The sequence below is a fragment of the Nymphaea colorata genome, chromosome 9 (genome assembly GCF_008831285.2).
Source record: "Nymphaea colorata isolate Beijing-Zhang1983 chromosome 9, ASM883128v2, whole genome shotgun sequence".
Lineage (NCBI taxonomy): Eukaryota > Viridiplantae > Streptophyta > Magnoliopsida > Nymphaeales > Nymphaeaceae > Nymphaea > Nymphaea colorata.
Window position 1 is genome coordinate 24,379,728 of NC_045146.1, and position 18,691 is coordinate 24,398,418.

Consider the following 18,691-nt stretch of genomic DNA (forward strand, 5'->3'; position numbering starts at 1 on the left):
AGATGGGATGAGAGAGAGAGTGACGCCCAAAACGAAAATCAATCCATTCTTCATTCAAGCGTAATCCAAAAAACCCTAATTTCAAAGCTTATATACATGAGAAGCGTCTCGGTTCACTTAGCTCCTAACCCGAGACGGTACAAAGAACTTAAAATAAAACGATTCTAACACGTCTCAAACCGAGACGATACAAAAGAGTAAATAAACATAAACAAAAGGGCGCCTGGATTGGATCTGGTTGCGCCCGCTCTCTCTATGGATCCGGACCTTGTCTCACCTTTTTCGACCTTAGCTGCTCCACCCGCTCCTCCCACTGCAGCCATATAAGTAATGCCCAAGGGTTCTATTAGTGTCGAACCGTGAACCATGCCAAGGTGTCGTGTGGTCCAACTCACTCGCGTGCACTTGGCCCTACGCACATAGGTGCTAGTGCCCAACCCTGCAAGTCGCTTTTTGGGCTTGTGCTCATCCTCGGCCGTGCTCAATGTTGCGGCCTGCTGCTCTCGACACTCCCCACCAAGACTAACCTCACAAGGCAACGAAAACATAAGCCTCTCATGTGGTAATCGGCGTGCCAGCTGGTACTAACGCGGCTGGTTGGCCCCACTGGTTGGCCCCGCTTTAAAAGTGTTGCTGAAGAAATTTTGAAATTTAAGTGAGTGTTATTGATTTTATTTTTATGTGGGTCGGTTTTGTAAAATTAACACGGGAGGGTTTTCCCGCACGGCGGCAAGGGTTGTGCTTCCCACCTTCTTTTCAAAGAAAACAGAGGACGCGTTTGAGAGAGCGAGAAAGGGAGACAGGGAGAGAACGGAAGAGAAAGAGAGAGAGAAGGGAAGAGAGAAAGAGGGAGAACGAGTAAGAAGAGGCGAGGGAGGAAGAGAGCAAACGAGAGAGTGAGAGATAAGGAAAGAAGAGAAGAACGACAAGGGTAAGATTGTCTGAATTTCAGTTTTTAGTCAATTAATTTGAAATGTCTGTTTTTTCTTTGATTATCTGGTGGCGGTTGTAGTGAAACTTGAGTTTGGGAGTTGGAATTGTTTGGTCTGTTGATGGGTGTTATTGGTTTTAAAACAGTAACTTTAGGATATTATGTATTGGTTGCTTAACATTAGGTCTTCTCTCGATTAAATGTCTAGCCATGTCGTTTCGGTAGTATGTTGGTGTAATCAAAATCTTTGGTTAAAGGATGGATTTGCTTTGTGTGTTGTTTGATGTAGTTTGTTAGTTTGTTTATCGATATTTCAGATTATTTGTTTCTTGTGCAGTCATGGGATGAATTGGAGTTTCAAAATACTTTGTGTTGACAACATTCAAGCACGATGTCTTAGATGTCATTGCTTTCCCATATGCTAGTAATAGAAAAACCGGTCAGCCTGTCGGACCTTTATTTGCTTTCTATTATTGTATATATTCCACTGTCCGATAGATGGTACAAAATAATCTAAATTGTAGAAACTGTTGTAGACAAAGTGTAGTTTTCTTATATTTATGGTTTCCTTTTTTGAATGAAAAGTTATCCATGGATAGAATTAGAGTCGGGTGTATCCTTTTCTAGACCCTTTACTCATTAATTGTTGGTTTGCAAGAGGTCATTTATAAAACAACATGTAAAAATGGGAATCTTAGTTCAGCCAATGGTCAAGAGCAAAGTCATGGAATTTTAATACCATCTCCTTCAAACAAGGTATTAAAGTTACTGGAACAAAAAAATCCAGGTATTCACATACCATGGCAATGTGGATTGTGGAACCTGGAACAGTGGAACTTTTATTCCACCCCGCCAAAGTCTGGTATCATACCTGACATTTTAATGCCAAACATTTTAATGTCGGGCAATCAAACGCCACCACAGGGAAGAACTATCCACAAGATTGAAGTATAAGTTGCATGGGTACAATGCTAAGTTGTCAAGATAAGAAGTCATGCATAGGTTGTTCAAGCCATGAAAAGGCTAGTCAGAACTTGTTGGTCCAAGTCGGTCTAAGTTGATTGACTAAAATTGCACACACACACACACACAATATATATATATATATATATATATATATATATATATATATATATATATATATATATATATATGAAGGGTCAGGGATTAGTCGTCTGACCAGAAATTTGGCTGAGTACTTGACTATGTGTCTAGGCTGATTAGTTGACTAATTTGACTAACTAGTTGCTGATTTGACAACACAAGTTGGTTGATAACCATGCGATTTTGACTACCTAAGCTGCATGGTATATAATGCAGGTGTTTCTTCAATGGACATGGGTTCAGGAATGTATGTGCTTGTAACTTTGTGTGCATTAAAAATGTTAAAAAAAAACCCTATAAAGTATAAAATAAGCCTCTCCTTAGAAATTGTAATAAAAGAAAGGCTTAAAGTTTAGACATACAAAAAGATATGAGGGCTTAATCATATATATCACATCTCCTCTATATATGGTTGATAATCGATACCCTACCTCTGTTCCCTCGCTTCTTATGCCACTGGCAAGTATAATGTCAGCCTTCTCCACCTTCTTCCTCCACCACCTTCTTCTGCTCTCCTTCTCTCTTCTCCTCCTTCTACTTCTTCTGCCTCCTCCTCCTCCTCCTCCTTGTGAGCTTTGCCATACCCAAGCGATACCCAGTACCCACACTTGTAGCCACACCTGAAATACATTGATGTAGTTGTGGCAGCCAAATAGTCATGTCCATGTTACATACCTTAGCCTAGCCGGCTAGCCTCACTGTAACTAATAATTATACTTAATAGCTTTAGCTCCTTTGTGCTATTATTTGTTGCCTCATCAATAGATTATGTACTTATTTAATTGTCTTCTGAATACATTTTGAAGCTCATGCTCACTTCAAATTCGGGTCTGGTGCTTTTCTATGCCTCGATGCTTTTGACAGTATTGGTGCTTGTTTGGAATATGCATTTAGAGCACTGTTATTGCGAATTTGGCAGTCCCTGCTTTTTGACCATGGTGATAGTAAATCTTAGATCTCCACTAAAATGTAATGTTTCCTTCATTTTCCAAGACCACCATAATGTAAAATTTAAACCAAGCATGGATTTTTTTGGAAGCTTCGTACTGGGCAAGGAGGTTATTGATTATTAAAGGTATATGATACTTTCGACAGATTTCCAGTTCTGGTTCATTGTTATCTGCTACTTCATTGTGCAAATTTAATCAGAATTACACTTCTAATGGTGGGAGATGCTAATGTGAATTCTTGTATTCTATAATTCTCCGGGTTGTCCATTTTGTGTTTCTCTAGCTGTTGCTAGAGAAACTGCAAGATTATCTAATCATCCTAATTCACACCCTTGTATATGAACTAGGTCCAAAAGTAAATCCTGAACTATATGCCGTGGGCAGTGACCTAAACTTTAAGACAAGTGAGGAAATTAAATCGGTGGAGTATGATCATTTCACATATTGCGTCCTGTTTTTTTCTGCTTTGCTTTATGATTCCCATCATTTTCTACTGACTACCTACTTTTACATATTTGGCCGCAGATTTTCTATGTGACAGCCTTAGCCATATTTCGAATTTGATGAGACAATGCCTCATAGGACGAGACCACTGACAGCACTTTTAGTATTTTTTGGAGTGAATGCTGCTTTGGTGTCTACAGTTACTCCTGTCTATGACTTTGTTTGCTTCCATCCTTATTTGGAGAGACAGGTATCATCTGAATCTCAAGTTTAACAGTCCATCTTACTCATAGTTTCTTCAATCAGTTACTCTTTTCCTTTGTATCCGTTTTTTATTCTGCATAAGCCATTCATTTCTCCTCGATCTGCTTATTCTGATTGTTCTACCTGTATGTTACAGTCAGTTTTTAAGACCAAAATGCATTTAGTCTGTCACATGTGGGATGTGACATATCTCAAAAATCATGAGTGTGGGCACGCGTCTATGTTGTGTGTGTCTATATATATATATAGACACACAACAAATTAATGATTAATAGTTAACCAATTATGGTATTACCAACGATTCAATAAAAAGAAAGCAAATTGATGGTTGCCACACTCGCACCTAAGTTATGTTAATTGGTGCAGCGACTGTTCTGAGGAGTGTATGTGACACCAAGCATTATGCTTAGAATCTAGATACAGAAATGAACATGTAAGCTAGCTGTTTCAGTGTACAGTTGTCCTGCACGCTGGTTATGCTTACCAGAAAAAGTGCCTAGGCTATGGGGAATGTACTACTTGGTCCAATTTTAAGTGCTTGATGTAGGGGATATGGCTGGGTCTTTTCGTTTTCTGGGAGATTGGGCAACCTAGGAAAAAGACTACTTGTTCCAATTTGAAATGCTCAATGTAAGTGGCAGGTTTGCCATCGCCCACATCCACTAAACTGTTTTTTCCTTTTTTAGTTACTACAGTAAAGCTTCACAGAAACTGTTCTACCATATGTTTTTGTCTGATATTGAATGTATAGCTAAGTTTGAATAACTCAAGGAGAGGCTTTGTTGGTCCTGCTCCTTTAGTGTTTCTTCTGAAAGTTTTTGGACTGATGTTGGTTATTCTTGTGTTCAGAGGGAATCGCGCCGTGAAGAACAGAAAGCTGCTGCTGAAAAGAACGTTGACACTGGCTGAAGGGATCATATCAGTCTGTTCTTGCCCCTTTCATCTCTTTTCTTGCACCAAACAAAATTTTGATCTTGTTTAGGATAAACAAATTTAGTTATTGAAAGCCAGCTTTAGATTGACCCTGAATCATCATATGTATGAAGCACATTTTCATATACCTACCATTTGCAAATTGCCCAGCTTCCTTGATGACTTCTTTCGTTCCAACTTATTCATCAATCCAGACAGATGAATCAGAATGTCTGCAGCTTGGGTAGAGAACATACATCAGGGGGTAAAGTGAGCTTGGGCATCTTTCTTAGCTAGCTAGGTCTGCGGACTGAATTCAATACCTTGGGTATGTATTGCTCCCTGGATGGTCAAAGTAAGAGAGAAACTTGCTGGTAGAAACTGGATTTTTTCTCTGAGAACTGAAATAAGGTACATGTACGTATTTATTCTCTGCTGACAAAATTTTACGTCGGAAAAATTCAGTGATGAATCTTTTGGAGAACAAATTGATTTCACTATTGGACATTGACCAAAAATGGCGCGTGAGATGAGAAATAGGACATTGTGCATTACCGGTTCTTATTATCTTGTATCGACTGAAATTGGTCTGATGCAGGTGTGCACTAGTGATGTGGTGGTTAGCATATGGAGATTGAACTTGTGACTGAACAATGCAAATTTGAGAGAATGCCATGCCATTTTCAGATGTTGTCACTCCGTATACGGGCCTGTATACAGGCCTATCCGTATTCTAATGACATGCAAAGTTCAAGAGTTGATGACGGAGGGTTAGTTGTGAATAAGACCAAGTCCTTAAGCCCTTTAAACTTCAGCAATAACAAGGCTCAACAAAAGGCTACTTTATGAGTCGAGTGTTGGAAGCTTGTGCACGACTTACTTGGGCTCTCCTCTCTCAAGGTGACCTTCAGGAGTACCACCTTGGGGATATCTTAATCAAGTTGGAAAAGAAATTAGCCAAATGTAAGGGGGATCTACTGTCTTATGCCGGTAGGCTGGATGCAAGCATTTGAATTGCCAAGGAACTTTGGGCACAGATGGAAAAAGGTACGGCTGCTTTTCTTGGGCTGATTCTCAGCCACAAAACCAATCGCTTAATTGCTTGGAAGTCTCTTTGCAAACCTTAGAAGGGGGAGTACGTATGAAGTCAATGAATTTCTCTAGTCCTTGATCATTACATTCTTATGAAAAGATGGATTTCTGGAGAACATGAATAGAAGTAAAATCTTATTTGGAAAGAACCGGGTAACATAATCTATTTTGGTATACTCTGTGTACTGTTCTCGGTGCATGTAAAAGGTATTTAGCCCATTGCATACTTCTGAGTCCAGCTGCGAGCGGTGGCTTCATATTTGTTTCTGTCAGTCTTGCACAAATGGGCGATCTCAGGAACGAGAGGATCATCAGGGTTCGGGTCGGTGAGCAGTGAGCATATGGACAGAAGAACCTGCGATTCTCCAAGGAGATAAACTCATAAGTGTTTGACATATGTTTGTTTTGCATCTTCAAGTTAAACGAGTGTTTCTTCTTTTTCCTACGAAAGTGGTACCTTTGATATGGTGAGTGCAGGGCTCCACTGCTCCTTCAGAATGTCCAAGCAAATGTTTCCGTTGCTGTTTATGTTTGGATGGAAGACTTTAGTCCGAAATGCAATCTACAAGTAAACCAAGGAGCAAATTCAATGAAAAATAGTTTCTCAGGATTTACGGAAGAACAGATGGAGGTGATTTCTGCCTACTCTACACTTATTGTTGCAAACCATTTTTCTCCTAAGATTAGTCCAATGAAAATTTTATTTAGCTGTATTTCAGATATTTTTATCTCCCTATAAATGTAAACATGAAATTGTTTAATCCGTAGTAAGTACGCGTACAAATTCAGAAAAAGCGTACATCAAAAGTTTTTTCTTTTGAATCTGGGTTTAGGAAACGAGGCTACAAGCTCCTTTGAATTGAAGCTGTAAAGTACTGGTACTGGATTAAGTGATTTGAACAGAAATTCCTTCATAAAAGGCTCAAAACAAAGTTTGGCTTAGTGAAGCCTCAGCAATGGCCTGTTAAGCATTAATCAGGAAAGTGGTAACAAAAAGGGCACCTTTGGTGGTTTAAATGGATAATCAGGTGGGAAATGGATCGTAACAAGGAAGACGCCCCCAGAGTAAGGGCTATCGTTAGGTCCCATTATGGTTGCTTGCCAATGAAACATGTCTTCTGCAACAGGACCTGAATGGTGAAGCCATAAAAGGAGCATTAAATTCACGTCGCCGATATCCGTAAACCATGAAAGGATTACAACCAGATGTTCTAACGCTACCCAACTGATTATAAGCAGATCTTCAACATACCTGCACTGCAAGAGGTTGGGGGGTCCCTCTGCAAATCCTTCAGTTCTTTGACAATCCTCTTGGTGGCCATGCTTGCAGGTGCTGAATAAGCACTCCCAAAAGCCCTTAGAAGGAAAAGTACCAAGATATAATTTGAACCACAAACAATTAGAAGATATCACAAGAGAGGTATTATTTGAAAGCACACACAATGCAGGGCAGGTTAGTGGCTATATATAGGGACGATATGGGTGCAAGCCAGCGGAGGGCATTCGTCTCATTCAAAGTTTGTCTGAGAATAGATGCCAAGAAAAAAGCAGCAAGGCAGGATCCTTCTGTGCATTTCTGTGGTGTTCATATGTGCTGCAGATGAATGGAATGCCAGAAAGGTGATGTAGACTTATGAAAAGGTATGCAAGAAGAAAATTTTACTTGCGATTGTCTAGAACCTTCAGGTCATCGATTCCTCGAAAAAGGCTATATAGTCTGAATGGAAATCCTTTGAGGATTGGCACTTTCAATGTAGACCGTCATTGTGGATGACAAATTGGTCCAAATTTCAAACTGAGGTTAACAGGTATTTTCTTGAAGAAGCAATCCACATGTCAATTAGGAAATTCCAAATGGCTAAGAACCCTCATATAGTAAGATCTGGCCTAATCACATCCAGAGTCAGTCTTGAACGTGCTTTCAAAAAGACAAACTGAATCCGAATATAACTACCTTAAGATCCGTTGTCTTAATAACATTCATATTTGGATTATCAGGAGTTTTAGATTCCGATTAAATTCATATGAAAACGGAATGCTAAATCAGGATTTGACTAGTAGTTGGATCTTTTGGGTTTTTTTCTTCCTGCAAGAAAGCCTCGTATATGTGCAGCTTGCTATAGATTCATGCATTTGTACCCACAGATGAAATGGTAAGAACAGATGAAGACGTATAAAAATAGGTTTGAGAAGCCACGCATCCTAGAGCAATGAACGGTTATCAAACAGATGTTTATGTCATTATGTGCAAAGCCTTAAACGTTAAAGTTGATTCGTCTGAATGGCGACTCAAGTATATTGGAGGTGCAAATGAAAAAGGCATGTAGAGAAAAAGACGACTCCAGTTGATGCATACTTTCGGACGGAACATAAGCGTCAAGTTTTCATCACGATCTAAGCACAAATTTTACGATTTGTGTGCTTGCGTGCGCCTTTGAAGTCAATACTTGAAGGTTCGGTGCTCACATTTGGTGTGAGAAAAGAATGGAAATCAATGAGAGTGACATAAATATTCACTAAAAAGTGTGAATAAATTAGCAATAGCTTCCAGCAAATGTTAATGCGTTCGCTCTAGCTTGACCTTTTACGGGGAGAGGGTGAAGCTTTTTGGGTTTCAAAGCATGCATGGTGGAGAACAGGATTCGCCCAGGATTAACTGTAGTTAGGTCACGCTACCCAACAAAAAATATCAAAGCCCAAGGGCCAGCATATCAGATATGGTCAATGCATTAAAATAAGCTTCTTCAATGGTCCAAAAGAATGATATTCGTTCTTAGCTTTAGAGTATGGGCATGGAATCCATGCGCCCACTTCTCCTCGTCAGAGATAGGCCTCTAAGACAGAATCTCATGTAGATCAAGCAAAATTCCACGAGAGGACAAGCCTAGGTTCATCATCATGAAGACACATGCGCCTCATTCAATACGTTGCCTCTACCACCGTTAAAAAAAAAAAAGCTTTGTGAAATGCACTATTCCCCTTGCTTTTGCTTCCTGCCCAACCATTCCTTTCTACATCACGACAATCTTTGTTCTTGAAATCGGAGTTCGTTTTCTCTTGCAGTCATCGTCCCTCTCGGTTGCTATACCAGCAACTTTTCCCGGGCCAATGTTTTACCATCTTTTTAAAAGCTAATCACTGGAATCCTTTTGCGACGTTGATCAGTCTTCCTTCTTTCTGTTTCCTTTTTCCTCTTTGAGTCTCCAAGTTGAGGCTGCCGCATTGAGAAGCTTCTCTTCATTCCTCCTAAGCGGAGCATATGTAACATTATTATGTTTTCTCAAACATTCCCCTTAATGGTCTGCTTAATATGATGGTTGAAGAACCACCGCCCTTGTTAGTAGGGCCGAAAATTGAACTTAGTTGGCCGGTCAACCTGGCTCAGCTCATATCAAGCTCCTATCCGCTTGATTCACTTGAACTAATGAGACGAACACAGGCTGGGGACCAGTTATAGTTGAGCACAACAGCTTGTTCCTCGTCCACCAGAGCTTTTACAGATTTAGCCAAGTCATCTATCATGAGGAAAAAAACTCAGCCGTATTCTGATTAGGCACTTGGCTTTGCGGGGCTAATGAGACATCCGCACCAAAGTGAAATATCATGAAAAACCGTAGGCTTTCCAGGCTCATTAGGCAAAATTGTCTCACTAATCAAGTGCTCCTAAGAAGGAAAAAGTTTACAGCTTACAGTCCGACGCCCCCAATTAGCATGATACTTTCACAATTTCCGCAGAACATCAGCCAAGCTTTTCTAAACAGAATACCATTCCTTCTCAACTAAAGCAGACGCGCACGCTAGATAGACGAGGGAGAGACCCGTTGAGACGATAACTACGCCTCTAGCAAGGCCTCGAACATGCGAATCACAGAGAAGCTTTTGTTTCAAGCGTACAAAACGAGGCTACAACACATTTCAACGACTATACAACTTTGTGATTCTTCTCTGACTTATCCAAATCGGAATCTGAGAAAGTTCAATAATACATGCAAAACAAACACACCCAGCTGTCAATATAACTAGGTTCATGCTCCCCACGAAGACATATCAACCCAATATCACAACGTACAGAGTCCACGGGAACGAAAAGGAGTTCAGGTCAAGAAAATCAGAGTAGAAAAAGAGGGGGTGCATCCACAGACTCGTAGCAGCCTTTTGACAATCTGGAAAGCGGACACATTAATCACCAAACCACCTACCAATTAAGAAAACGACAAACACCAGAGCATGTACAAAACGCCAGCAGAGAATACAACCATGCAAAAATTGTCAGAGTGATGCAGCAGAGAGGAATATAAGCAAGAAACAAACCACTATCAAATAAAAAACTACCAAGTGATTTATCTGAACAAAGCTGTTGCCAGAAGATGTCAAACCTTGCAGTTGTCTAAATAAAGATACAGAATATGAATATAACATGTCCATATGCTGGAAAAACAGTTCCAATGGGATCTTTTACGTCTGTCAATGACCAGAAGCTAAACCCAGATGGCGACCCGCGACCACATGTGAGTTGCACCATGACATCACCAAAGACTCGGAGAAACAAATCACCTGATGACTTCAAAGCTCTAGTAGTGTCAGTCGACTATACACCAAGACCTGGTTCCTCAGAATCTTGAGAAGGGAGTCTGAGGATTAATGGTTGGTTCGGTCCATCCACTTCGACATATCTTGATCACAAGATGGAACAGACCTGCTGTTTCTGTCCCTTTCTCTTCTTCTTCTTTTTCTGTTTTGGGGGCTGAAGCACCACCTTGATAGCAGCATCAAAGACCGCCTTAACATTCTGCAAGCATGCACATCAATAAGAATCATGAAGATTATTGCCTGTACCAGGCCCAACATGGCTGAAGTTGAACCATACCTGCTGAGTTTTTGAACTACATTCTATGTAAGCAGGTGCTCCGATCAACTTCCTCAGCTCTTCTCCCTGCAGTCATAAAAACAAGCAACAGAATCACTTCATTTGGTTTGGCTTTGCACAATCAAGATTCAGTCCCTAATAATCCCTTTTCATTGATATGCGGAAGAAACATGATGGGTAGATAAAGAAATGATCAGGCACCTGAGCAGTAGTAATTGGAACCGCACCAGGATGATCAATAAAGAACTGCTTATCATCTCGAAGATCTGAAACAGACAATCACCTCTGTTAAGCAACATGTTCTGGAAATTAAACGCAAAGAACATTCATTGATTTTCAATACCGACTTTTCTGTTGCAACACTACATCAATAACGTAAAACATAAACCAAATCAGCAGGATGGACAATCCTCATGCCCTCAACCAAGTTATATATACATACTCAGGTGATGCTTACAATCACACAAAATCCACAATCCATGAAATTCACAGGTGGAATTCTCAAAAGAGGATTGGCGATCCATTTTTACACTTTACCCATACTTTCATTAGTAAGGTACACTGGTGGGATACACTTCTGCAAAAATCATCACTGCAGAGGGTTTCTTGGAAGCTAGCACAAGAGTTTGAATAGATACCAGATAACAAGCCAGTAGAACCAAATCAGAAGCCTCAGCGCGCAAATACATTAAATAACAGACTCACCCAACCACAAACAAAGCTAAATAGCAGGAAAAAATCTTTTAAGATGTCTTTCTGACGTTTCAGCACAAAACAACACCCATTCAATACAAGGCCAAAATATTTATCCTTCCTCTCAAATTCTGCTTTATGTCAGTTACTTGAATCAATCATCCAACGATCATGAGAAAGAAATCAAAGGAGTCTTTAGTATTTAAAAATTAAAACTAAATCTTTTCCAAAGAACCACATAAAGGATCATCATACTTGATCACGTTCTCAAAGAGCATAGACAGCAAAAATGCAAAACTGATGGTGAATCAAGGCATGCACATATGTGTATTCGAGCAAGGAGGCACACATGCACGCATGCAATAGAGAAAGGAAGAACTGCCAAACAACTAACCAGTTCCCAAATCCCAAGAAGCTCAAATATAAGTTCTTTCTTAAATGCTGAAAACCAAATTACAAACCAGCAAAGTCCAAACTAAAAGCCTGCCTGCACCTGAGACTCTGAGAGGTAGAACTACCATCTCCAAGGCTTGCATGACAACATGTAAAAAGATTGTGTCCCAATAGGCAAGAAAGGCATCAAGCCAAGTTAATATGAAAAGGGACTAGACATCATAGAATATGGACACAAATTCCAGTGCTTGGAAACAAGACAAGCCACAAAGTTTAGCTGTGATTAATTTACCCTGAGGATCTCAGCGTGTCCCAACGAAGAAAAAAAAATAATTTTAAGGAAACTTAAGTTTAAAAAGCAGCATTTGAATCCCCAGGTCTCCAGAGTAAACATGGATTGCATAGAAAATCCAATCTTTTCAATTACCATGGTTCCAATATTTTCTTATGGGGAACTGAGATTGTTTTACAAAAAATATTTGCATCATGTTTATCACAAAAATGTAAAATGCAGTTCAAATGTATAGAAAAGATACCACTCCTCTTGAAAATAATAAAAAACAATTTCAGATTCCCACCAATGTAGTTATTAAACTAGCAGGCTTATGCTCTCATCTACAAAAAATCAGTCCCATCTATATCAGGTTATAGACAATGTTAAGCAAATACTAACTCCTTGACTCCTCTTTCCTACTTAGTTTCAGCTAAAAGAATATCCTGTTCTCTTAGTAGTGACCATAGCAACTAGCAGGAAATTGCACATTAAAAACCATCGAGCCTTTTGCGCTCAAAATTACCAATCATAAGTTGTAGGATTAGTAACCCAGATGAAGCATTAAGTGTCAGCTGCAATTTCTAATGGAAGCAAAAATAAACCATCAGAATTTTCCAAAGAGAATGCAACGACCACAACGTAAACCAAAGCAACTAGCAGGAAAATTGCACGTTAAAACCCATCGAGCCTTTTGCCCCCAAAATTAGCAATCATAAGTTGTAGGATTAGTAACCCAGATGAGATGAAGCATTAAGTGTCAGCTGCAATTTCTAATGGAAACAAAAATAAACTGTCAGAATTTCCCAAAGATAATGCAATGACCACAGCTTAAAGGTATCCAAGACACCTCAGGCTGTTGGCTTATGTATTGTAGCATGTTGCAACTATGGGATTTCCCCATATGATATGTCCCTGAAACTAGTGTCAACAGTGTAACTATACTCTATCCGGTGTCATTTACAATACTTCCCTTGTGGCTTATTTCAAGCACCAAAATTAGGGATTCTGTGGTACTTCATTAGGATCTTACGTTCCTGATTCTACCATCCAAGATAAAAAAAAAATATTAAGTTTTCTGATGATTAAATTGTTCAAGACTTCAGGAACACTACACCTTATGTGATAACTATTTAATGTAAGAGTAAATTAAACTATTAACTTTAATTATTTCTAAAGAACAATGTTAACCTCATTTGTAGCATGCACTTGTGAGTTTTTTGGAAACCATGTTTCCTATTTATTATAATTTTTGCAATGTTCCTGACTTAAATTTTAAGCGATCTTTTAATATTAAAAAAAAAAGGTTGTATATCATGTTAAGTATCTAACTTCTAACCCAAAAAAAATGGGTTAGGTTACATATTTCACAACACCATATCCAACCTGTCATATACCTAATGTGAATCAAACTAGTCGATCCAAAACCCCAGGAAGATCCATCATAGCACCACTTAAATGTACAAAGACTTCATGTATACCAAACTGACTTGGAATGTCCTAGTCAGAGAAGAAAGCAGTTGCAACATCTTATACAAATCATGTACCCACTACCCAATTTCCTATAGTTTTCTAAACATCTGCCATATGTATTTGTAGTGGTTTGCAGGCCAAACAGTCCTAAACTATCCTAAACAGCATAGTCAATGTGAACTTCCACAATTACTTTGCTTAAGCTACTTAGCTGAAAGCATCATTTTGAAAAGGAGTTAACAATGGCTCCTTTTGCTCAAAAACTTGATTACCAGGAAAACTAAATATCTATTCAGACAAGAGGAAAACTAATTTTTTAACATGAAAACAAATGAATCTACCCTGTTTAGGTTAAGCAAAAAATATTTATCAATTCCCTGAAGTACTTTGATTAGAAGACAAAATAGTTTAAAATACGAATCTCTCATGCATATACCCTTGCATGGGCACACACACCCACAAGCACATGTGCAGTTAAATAAAGTGATCTGTTTCCTTCTGTTTCAAGACATTCTCTTTATCCAGGTAGAAAATTAAGATAGTTGGAGAGCAGGAGGAAACACAAAAAAAAATAAAAAATAAAAAACCAAAGAAATAAGACAAGAAAAGAAAGGCGGGCATGTGCTCTGATCTCATTCATTCAAGAGGCCCAAATACATCCCGAGTAATAATTGCATTGATTGAAAATTATGAGATAACAAAGACCAACTTGAAGAAACTTTGGTTAAATTCACTCATGGAACAATCAACATAGGCTAGCCAAAAATTCGTCATCCACAAGCAATATAATATCTAAGGAAGCTTAACACTAACAGATGTGTATTGGATCAAAAAGGAAGAAGACCAGAAGGTGCATTGTCATTACATAATTCACTATGTCCGAGATGAAGATCAGGTAAGAATGTTACCAAGCTTTGTTCCAACAAGAATGATAGGAACTCCAGGAGCATAATGCCTTAGTTCAGGAATCCACTGCAAAGGAAATGCGAGAACATTAACATCAGAAACTTCAGCAAACCCTTCCTACTGACCTGGAACCACTTTAACCCGATATATATGCACCTTCTTGGAAACGTTTTCATAGCTTGCTTTGCTAATGAGGGAGAACGCCAAAAGAAAAACATCTGCTCCTCGATAACTCAAAGGTCTCAACCGATTGTAGTCCTCTTGCCCTGTTCATATGAAAGTTCCACCTGTTACAACAAGTACAAGAACCTGTGCTCGGGATGATTTCTGAAACTCAAGTTTAAAATGTCTGAAAATAATTCCTTCCTTTTCAATAACAAGCCTAATTGATGTAATTCAGGCATAAACTGCATTTCCTGCCAAAGCTAAAGTTCCAAGTCGGAAGAAGAATAACGATGGAACACCAAATTTTATGCTCGAGACCGGGGAAGGTTGTGGAAGAATCAACCTGAGACCGTCTCAACAACCAAAACCGCCAAATATAATGGCCCCAGCATGGTAAAGCTCAGAAAGACAAAACGGTGGCGATGTTGTCTTTTTCCAAAAGTTTGATTTGGGAGGCCAAAACGCAAGTCGGAAATACAAGAACACACGAACAGGAATTCGCAGTTTTTTACCTGCTGTGTCCCACAACCCAAGATTAACCGTGTTCCCATCCACTACAACGTTGGCACTGAAGTTGTCAAACACAGTGGGCACGTAATCCTGTTATTATCATCAAAATCCATGGTCAGAAACTGACAATTGAAATAAAGCACCTCCCTCCATGGAATTAGTGAAACCATTACTCTTTCTAGAAAAAAGAAAGGAGGGATTCAAAATTTTTGAGGGCCGTCCCAAATTCACCGAATCAAGCATGTGATTTTAATAACCAACAATTTCATCAAAGCAGTTCAATTATGGTCACGATACCGCTCCTAGCAACCTGACCACCTCATCAAAAGAAACGTAAAAGGATGACACTTTTGAGACAATTTACAAAAACTACAATGCCAACCCCAACCCCTCCCAACACCCGAACGAAATTGTTGCGCTAAACGAGTCAATCCAAGCCCCAACCGTCTAAACACTCCTAAAAACAACATTCAACACCACTGCAAAATGGCAACGCAACCCCAAACCCATAATTCACCGTCAAGATCCCCAAAAACAAAATCATGAAATGGAGAAAAAAAAATCCAACGGTTTAACCAAAACAAGAGAGAGAGAGAGAGAGAGAGAGAGAGAGAGAGAGAGAGAGAGAGAGAGAGTGAGACATCCTAGTTCATACCGTTGGAAACGTGTTGCTGGTGTAAGAAATCAGCATGCAGGTTTTCCCCACAGCTCCATCGCCCACGGTAACGCACTTTATGAACCTCGAGGCGCTCATCCTAAAAGGCAGAAGGGGCAGGATCTCCCCACCACCAACAAAAACGGAAGGGGGAAAACCCAAAGAAAGGGAAACGAAGAAAGAAACCGCCTTTTCTTCCTCTCTCCCGCCTCCTTACTCCCTTCCTCCTCAGCTAAACACCAGAGCAACGAAACCACAACGAAACCACAACTCACCAATCCCCACACCCACAGCGCAAATCACACCCATTCCGCCCCTCCTCACCTGAACAAGCAGAACAACGAAGAAAAAACGAAATATTCATCAAAAAGTAGGAAAACACATTGTCAGCACCCAAATGCGCAAATCAAAACCAAACCCTAACCCTCTCATTCTGATCTGAACTCTACCTGGTTCCAAAATTCAAACAGGGAGAGACAGAGAGAGAGCGGAGAAGACGCAGAAGAAGAAGGAAAAAACAAAGATTTGAGGGGAGAAATGTCAGAAGGCAAGGAGGGATTTTTTCATTATAGGGCAGAGATTTTCCAATAGAAAATAGCGAGAAAATCGGAGAAAAATAAGAGAGAGAGGGAATTAGGGCAGGGGGTGGTGCACACCTTTTGCCCGGATCAAACTGCGTCCGCACCGGTCGCCAACCATGTGACAGCTCTTTCTCTTCCCCCCCCCCCCCTCTCTCTCTCTCTCTCTCTCTCTCTACTTTCTCTCTCCTCTTCTTTCTTTTTCTTCCTGATCACCCCTCCCTCCTCCTCTATTTATATTGTTTAATTTTTTATTTAATTAAATACTGCTTAAATTGTAGTCACCCACCTAAATTTGTTGTCCCAACGTGGCCATGAGAAACGGACAAGGTCAACGTGGGCTCGCCCTTTTTCGGTCAAGTTGAACCCACACATAGATGGGTGCGGACCCAATTCCACTTACATATATTCGAGCCAACAACACATATTGTTACCCTTTTTAAACAAAGGACTTGATACTGGATCGAGCCCATGGATTTAATTTGTTTGGACCAAAACAAGGCATTTAAACACTATTTTTAAAAGATGTTGTGACTCCAACCTTTTTAATGAGTTCGTTTAAGATCACATTCGTTGCTTTTGTACTTTCAAAACTTTATGAGAGAGATCCACTTGAAAATGTTTCACTATTCTTATCCCCAAGTATTATAATCATATAAAATTTTTGTCTTTTATTAAGTTTTATTTGAACATTTAAAAGATTCACAGCTTCTTTCGTGGTAAATCTTTTGTTTTGTTTTTTTTTTCACCCTGCTATTACTATGTGAAAAGTACATTCATGTCTGCATTTAATTCATGTGGATGGGACTTGGGTATCTCTTGTTGGAGCTTTAATGGATCTAGGAGATCAAGTCCATGAGTTCCAGAACCGGACCTGCATATTCCCAGACCGGACGAACACTGTTCAGATTTTATACCTAAAACGCCTAATGGATCCCCGTATTCTTTAACCGGATCGGGACCCACGCCTACTAGTTCCAACCTGGACCTGGGTCCGGTTTGAAACTCTCGGGGTGGGTTTGGGATCCTGATGTAAGAAAGCACCAACAACTTGTAAATGCCTTTGTCCTGTCGGCCAACTGAAATCAATTTTCAAATTTATATTTTATGAAATAAAACAAAAGAAATTATTATAGTACGGGGAGTGACTTGCACCTTTATCTTTCACGTACAAAAATTCAGCTAAAAAAAATATATGTATAATGACCACGTGAAATTACGTGTACGTACTCCAACAATTTTTTCATGTTCATGAACGAAACGCGCTTGTTTAATTTTAATTATCCAAAAGCATTAATGTTTATTTAAGAAAAACTGTTTTTAGTACAAAACCCCAAGATTATTCCACTTTCAAAATTTGGTTTGCTTCGCCGAACCAAAACAAAAAAAAAAAAAAAAAAAGCTTGTGTTAATAGAAAGTGTCATTAAAAAAGTGCATGAGTTTTTTTAGTGGATTTGGTGTCGGTGGTCATTCAATTAATTATGAGAGATAAAATGAATAACTTAAATCTCATTCGTATTTATATAAACTTATGATTCAATTCTTTAAATCATTTAATGTAAATGTAACAACACATAATTCAATTCTTTAAATCATTCAATGTAAATGTAACAACACTTTCAACTCATTCAATTAACTATAAGTGATGGGGTCAAAAATATGTACAGATTTACCGACATTACAACAAAAGATTTTATGAGTTGATCACACCAACAGTAGCTCTCCTATTGTGATATTATGTAAAGGATAAAAAATGTCATATTTTTTTTATCTTAAAGGTAGATGTGACCTAGTAAGCTGGTTATAAACCCAAATGTCCATCAAAAAATGATAATTGGTTCAACTTTCGTTAATCGATACAAATGTGCCACCTATAGTAGTCGCTGCAGAAACTAACCCTTTTAATTTCTGAAAATGTGAAGAGAATGGCCTACTAATCTGGAAATATTATATCTTTTATAGCCTGTGTTTTTAACATAGAAAATTTGGAATCCTACATCACGTAGGGATGGTAAAAAAGCTAGTTAGGCTTTTGGAAGTCAAGGCATTTCCTTGGCAGTATGCGTAAATGAAGTCACATGCATGGGATCCGTTGAATCTCTCTCTCTCTCTCCCTCTCTCTATTGAACAAGACAAGAACATGGTGTCTCTCTTTTTTAGAGGATTTTCTTCTTGGATGATTGGAAAGATAATGATAGGTGTTGTATATGTGAAATACAAAATGTAACATGTGGGTCATCCAAGAAATATAGAATGTCGTTTGTCTAAGTTTTATTAACTTATGCTCTACATAGCACAACAAATATTAACCAATCATGTTAATTGCGCTACGTAGATGAAAGCGACCCTTACTTCGATTCTCATTGGTGTTACTCCGATCAATTACAAACACAGGATGAGCGATACTCTAATTGACGAGTATAGTGCTCTCTACCCATGTCTTGAGGGAATGAGCTTGACTCGCTTGTGCTCCCAAACGATA

General features: G+C 39.1%; 2 protein-coding genes and 1 long non-coding RNA gene across 3 annotated transcripts; 1 reads left to right on the top strand and 2 right to left on the bottom strand.

Moving 5' to 3' along the window:
- Positions 1–700: 700 nt before the first annotated feature.
- Positions 701–5,589, top strand: LOC116260776 (uncharacterized). Its single transcript, XR_004174168.2, has 4 exons — positions 701–931; positions 3,511–3,679; positions 4,543–5,016; positions 5,204–5,589. It is a non-coding gene; the product is annotated as an uncharacterized LOC116260776 (long non-coding RNA).
- A 226-nt stretch (positions 5,590–5,815) lies between these two features.
- On the bottom strand, positions 5,816–7,196 carry LOC116260775 (SUMO-conjugating enzyme UBC9-like). Its single transcript, XM_031639255.2, has 4 exons — positions 6,950–7,196; positions 6,700–6,827; positions 6,155–6,259; positions 5,816–6,052 (listed from the first exon to the last, which is right to left on the bottom strand). Exons 1-4 carry the CDS (start codon positions 7,017–7,019, stop codon positions 5,909–5,911), a joined length of 447 nt encoding a protein of 148 aa, XP_031495115.1. The 5' UTR covers positions 7,020–7,196; the 3' UTR covers positions 5,816–5,908.
- A 2,796-nt stretch (positions 7,197–9,992) lies between these two features.
- Positions 9,993–16,264, bottom strand: LOC116260433 (rac-like GTP-binding protein 5). The gene is made up of 8 exons (XM_050079456.1): positions 16,080–16,264; positions 15,631–15,954; positions 14,978–15,065; positions 14,457–14,566; positions 14,303–14,366; positions 10,766–10,830; positions 10,565–10,630; positions 9,993–10,486 (listed from the first exon to the last, which is right to left on the bottom strand). The coding sequence occupies exons 2-8, from the start codon at positions 15,727–15,729 to the stop codon at positions 10,376–10,378; spliced, it is 603 nt and encodes a 200-aa protein (XP_049935413.1). The 5' UTR covers positions 15,730–15,954; positions 16,080–16,264; the 3' UTR covers positions 9,993–10,375.
- Between the last annotated feature and the right edge of the window lie 2,427 nt (positions 16,265–18,691).

Bases quoted from the DNA above. Each gene is read 5' to 3' on its own strand.
- LOC116260433 (XM_050079456.1), bottom strand. From the start codon at position 15,729: ATGAGCGCCTCGAGGTTCATAAAGTGCGTTACCGTGGGCGATGGAGCT. The intron at 14,367-14,456 runs GTGCATATATAT...TTTCCTTTGCAG, and splicing joins ATGAAAACGTTTCCAAGAAG to TGGATTCCTGAACTAAGGCA. The intron at 10,831-14,302 runs GTAACATTCTTA...TGTCTGTTTCAG, and splicing joins TCTTGTTGGAACAAAGCTTG to ATCTTCGAGATGATAAGCAG.
- LOC116260775 (XM_031639255.2), bottom strand. From the start codon at position 7,019: ATGGCCACCAAGAGGATTGTCAAAGAACTGAAGGATTTGCAGAGGGAC. The intron at 6,260-6,699 runs GTGCCCTTTTTG...GTTTACTTGTAG, and splicing joins ATCCATTTAAACCACCAAAG to ATTGCATTTCGGACTAAAGT. The intron at 6,053-6,154 runs GTACCACTTTCG...GGAGAATCGCAG, and splicing joins CTGCACTCACCATATCAAAG to GTTCTTCTGTCCATATGCTC.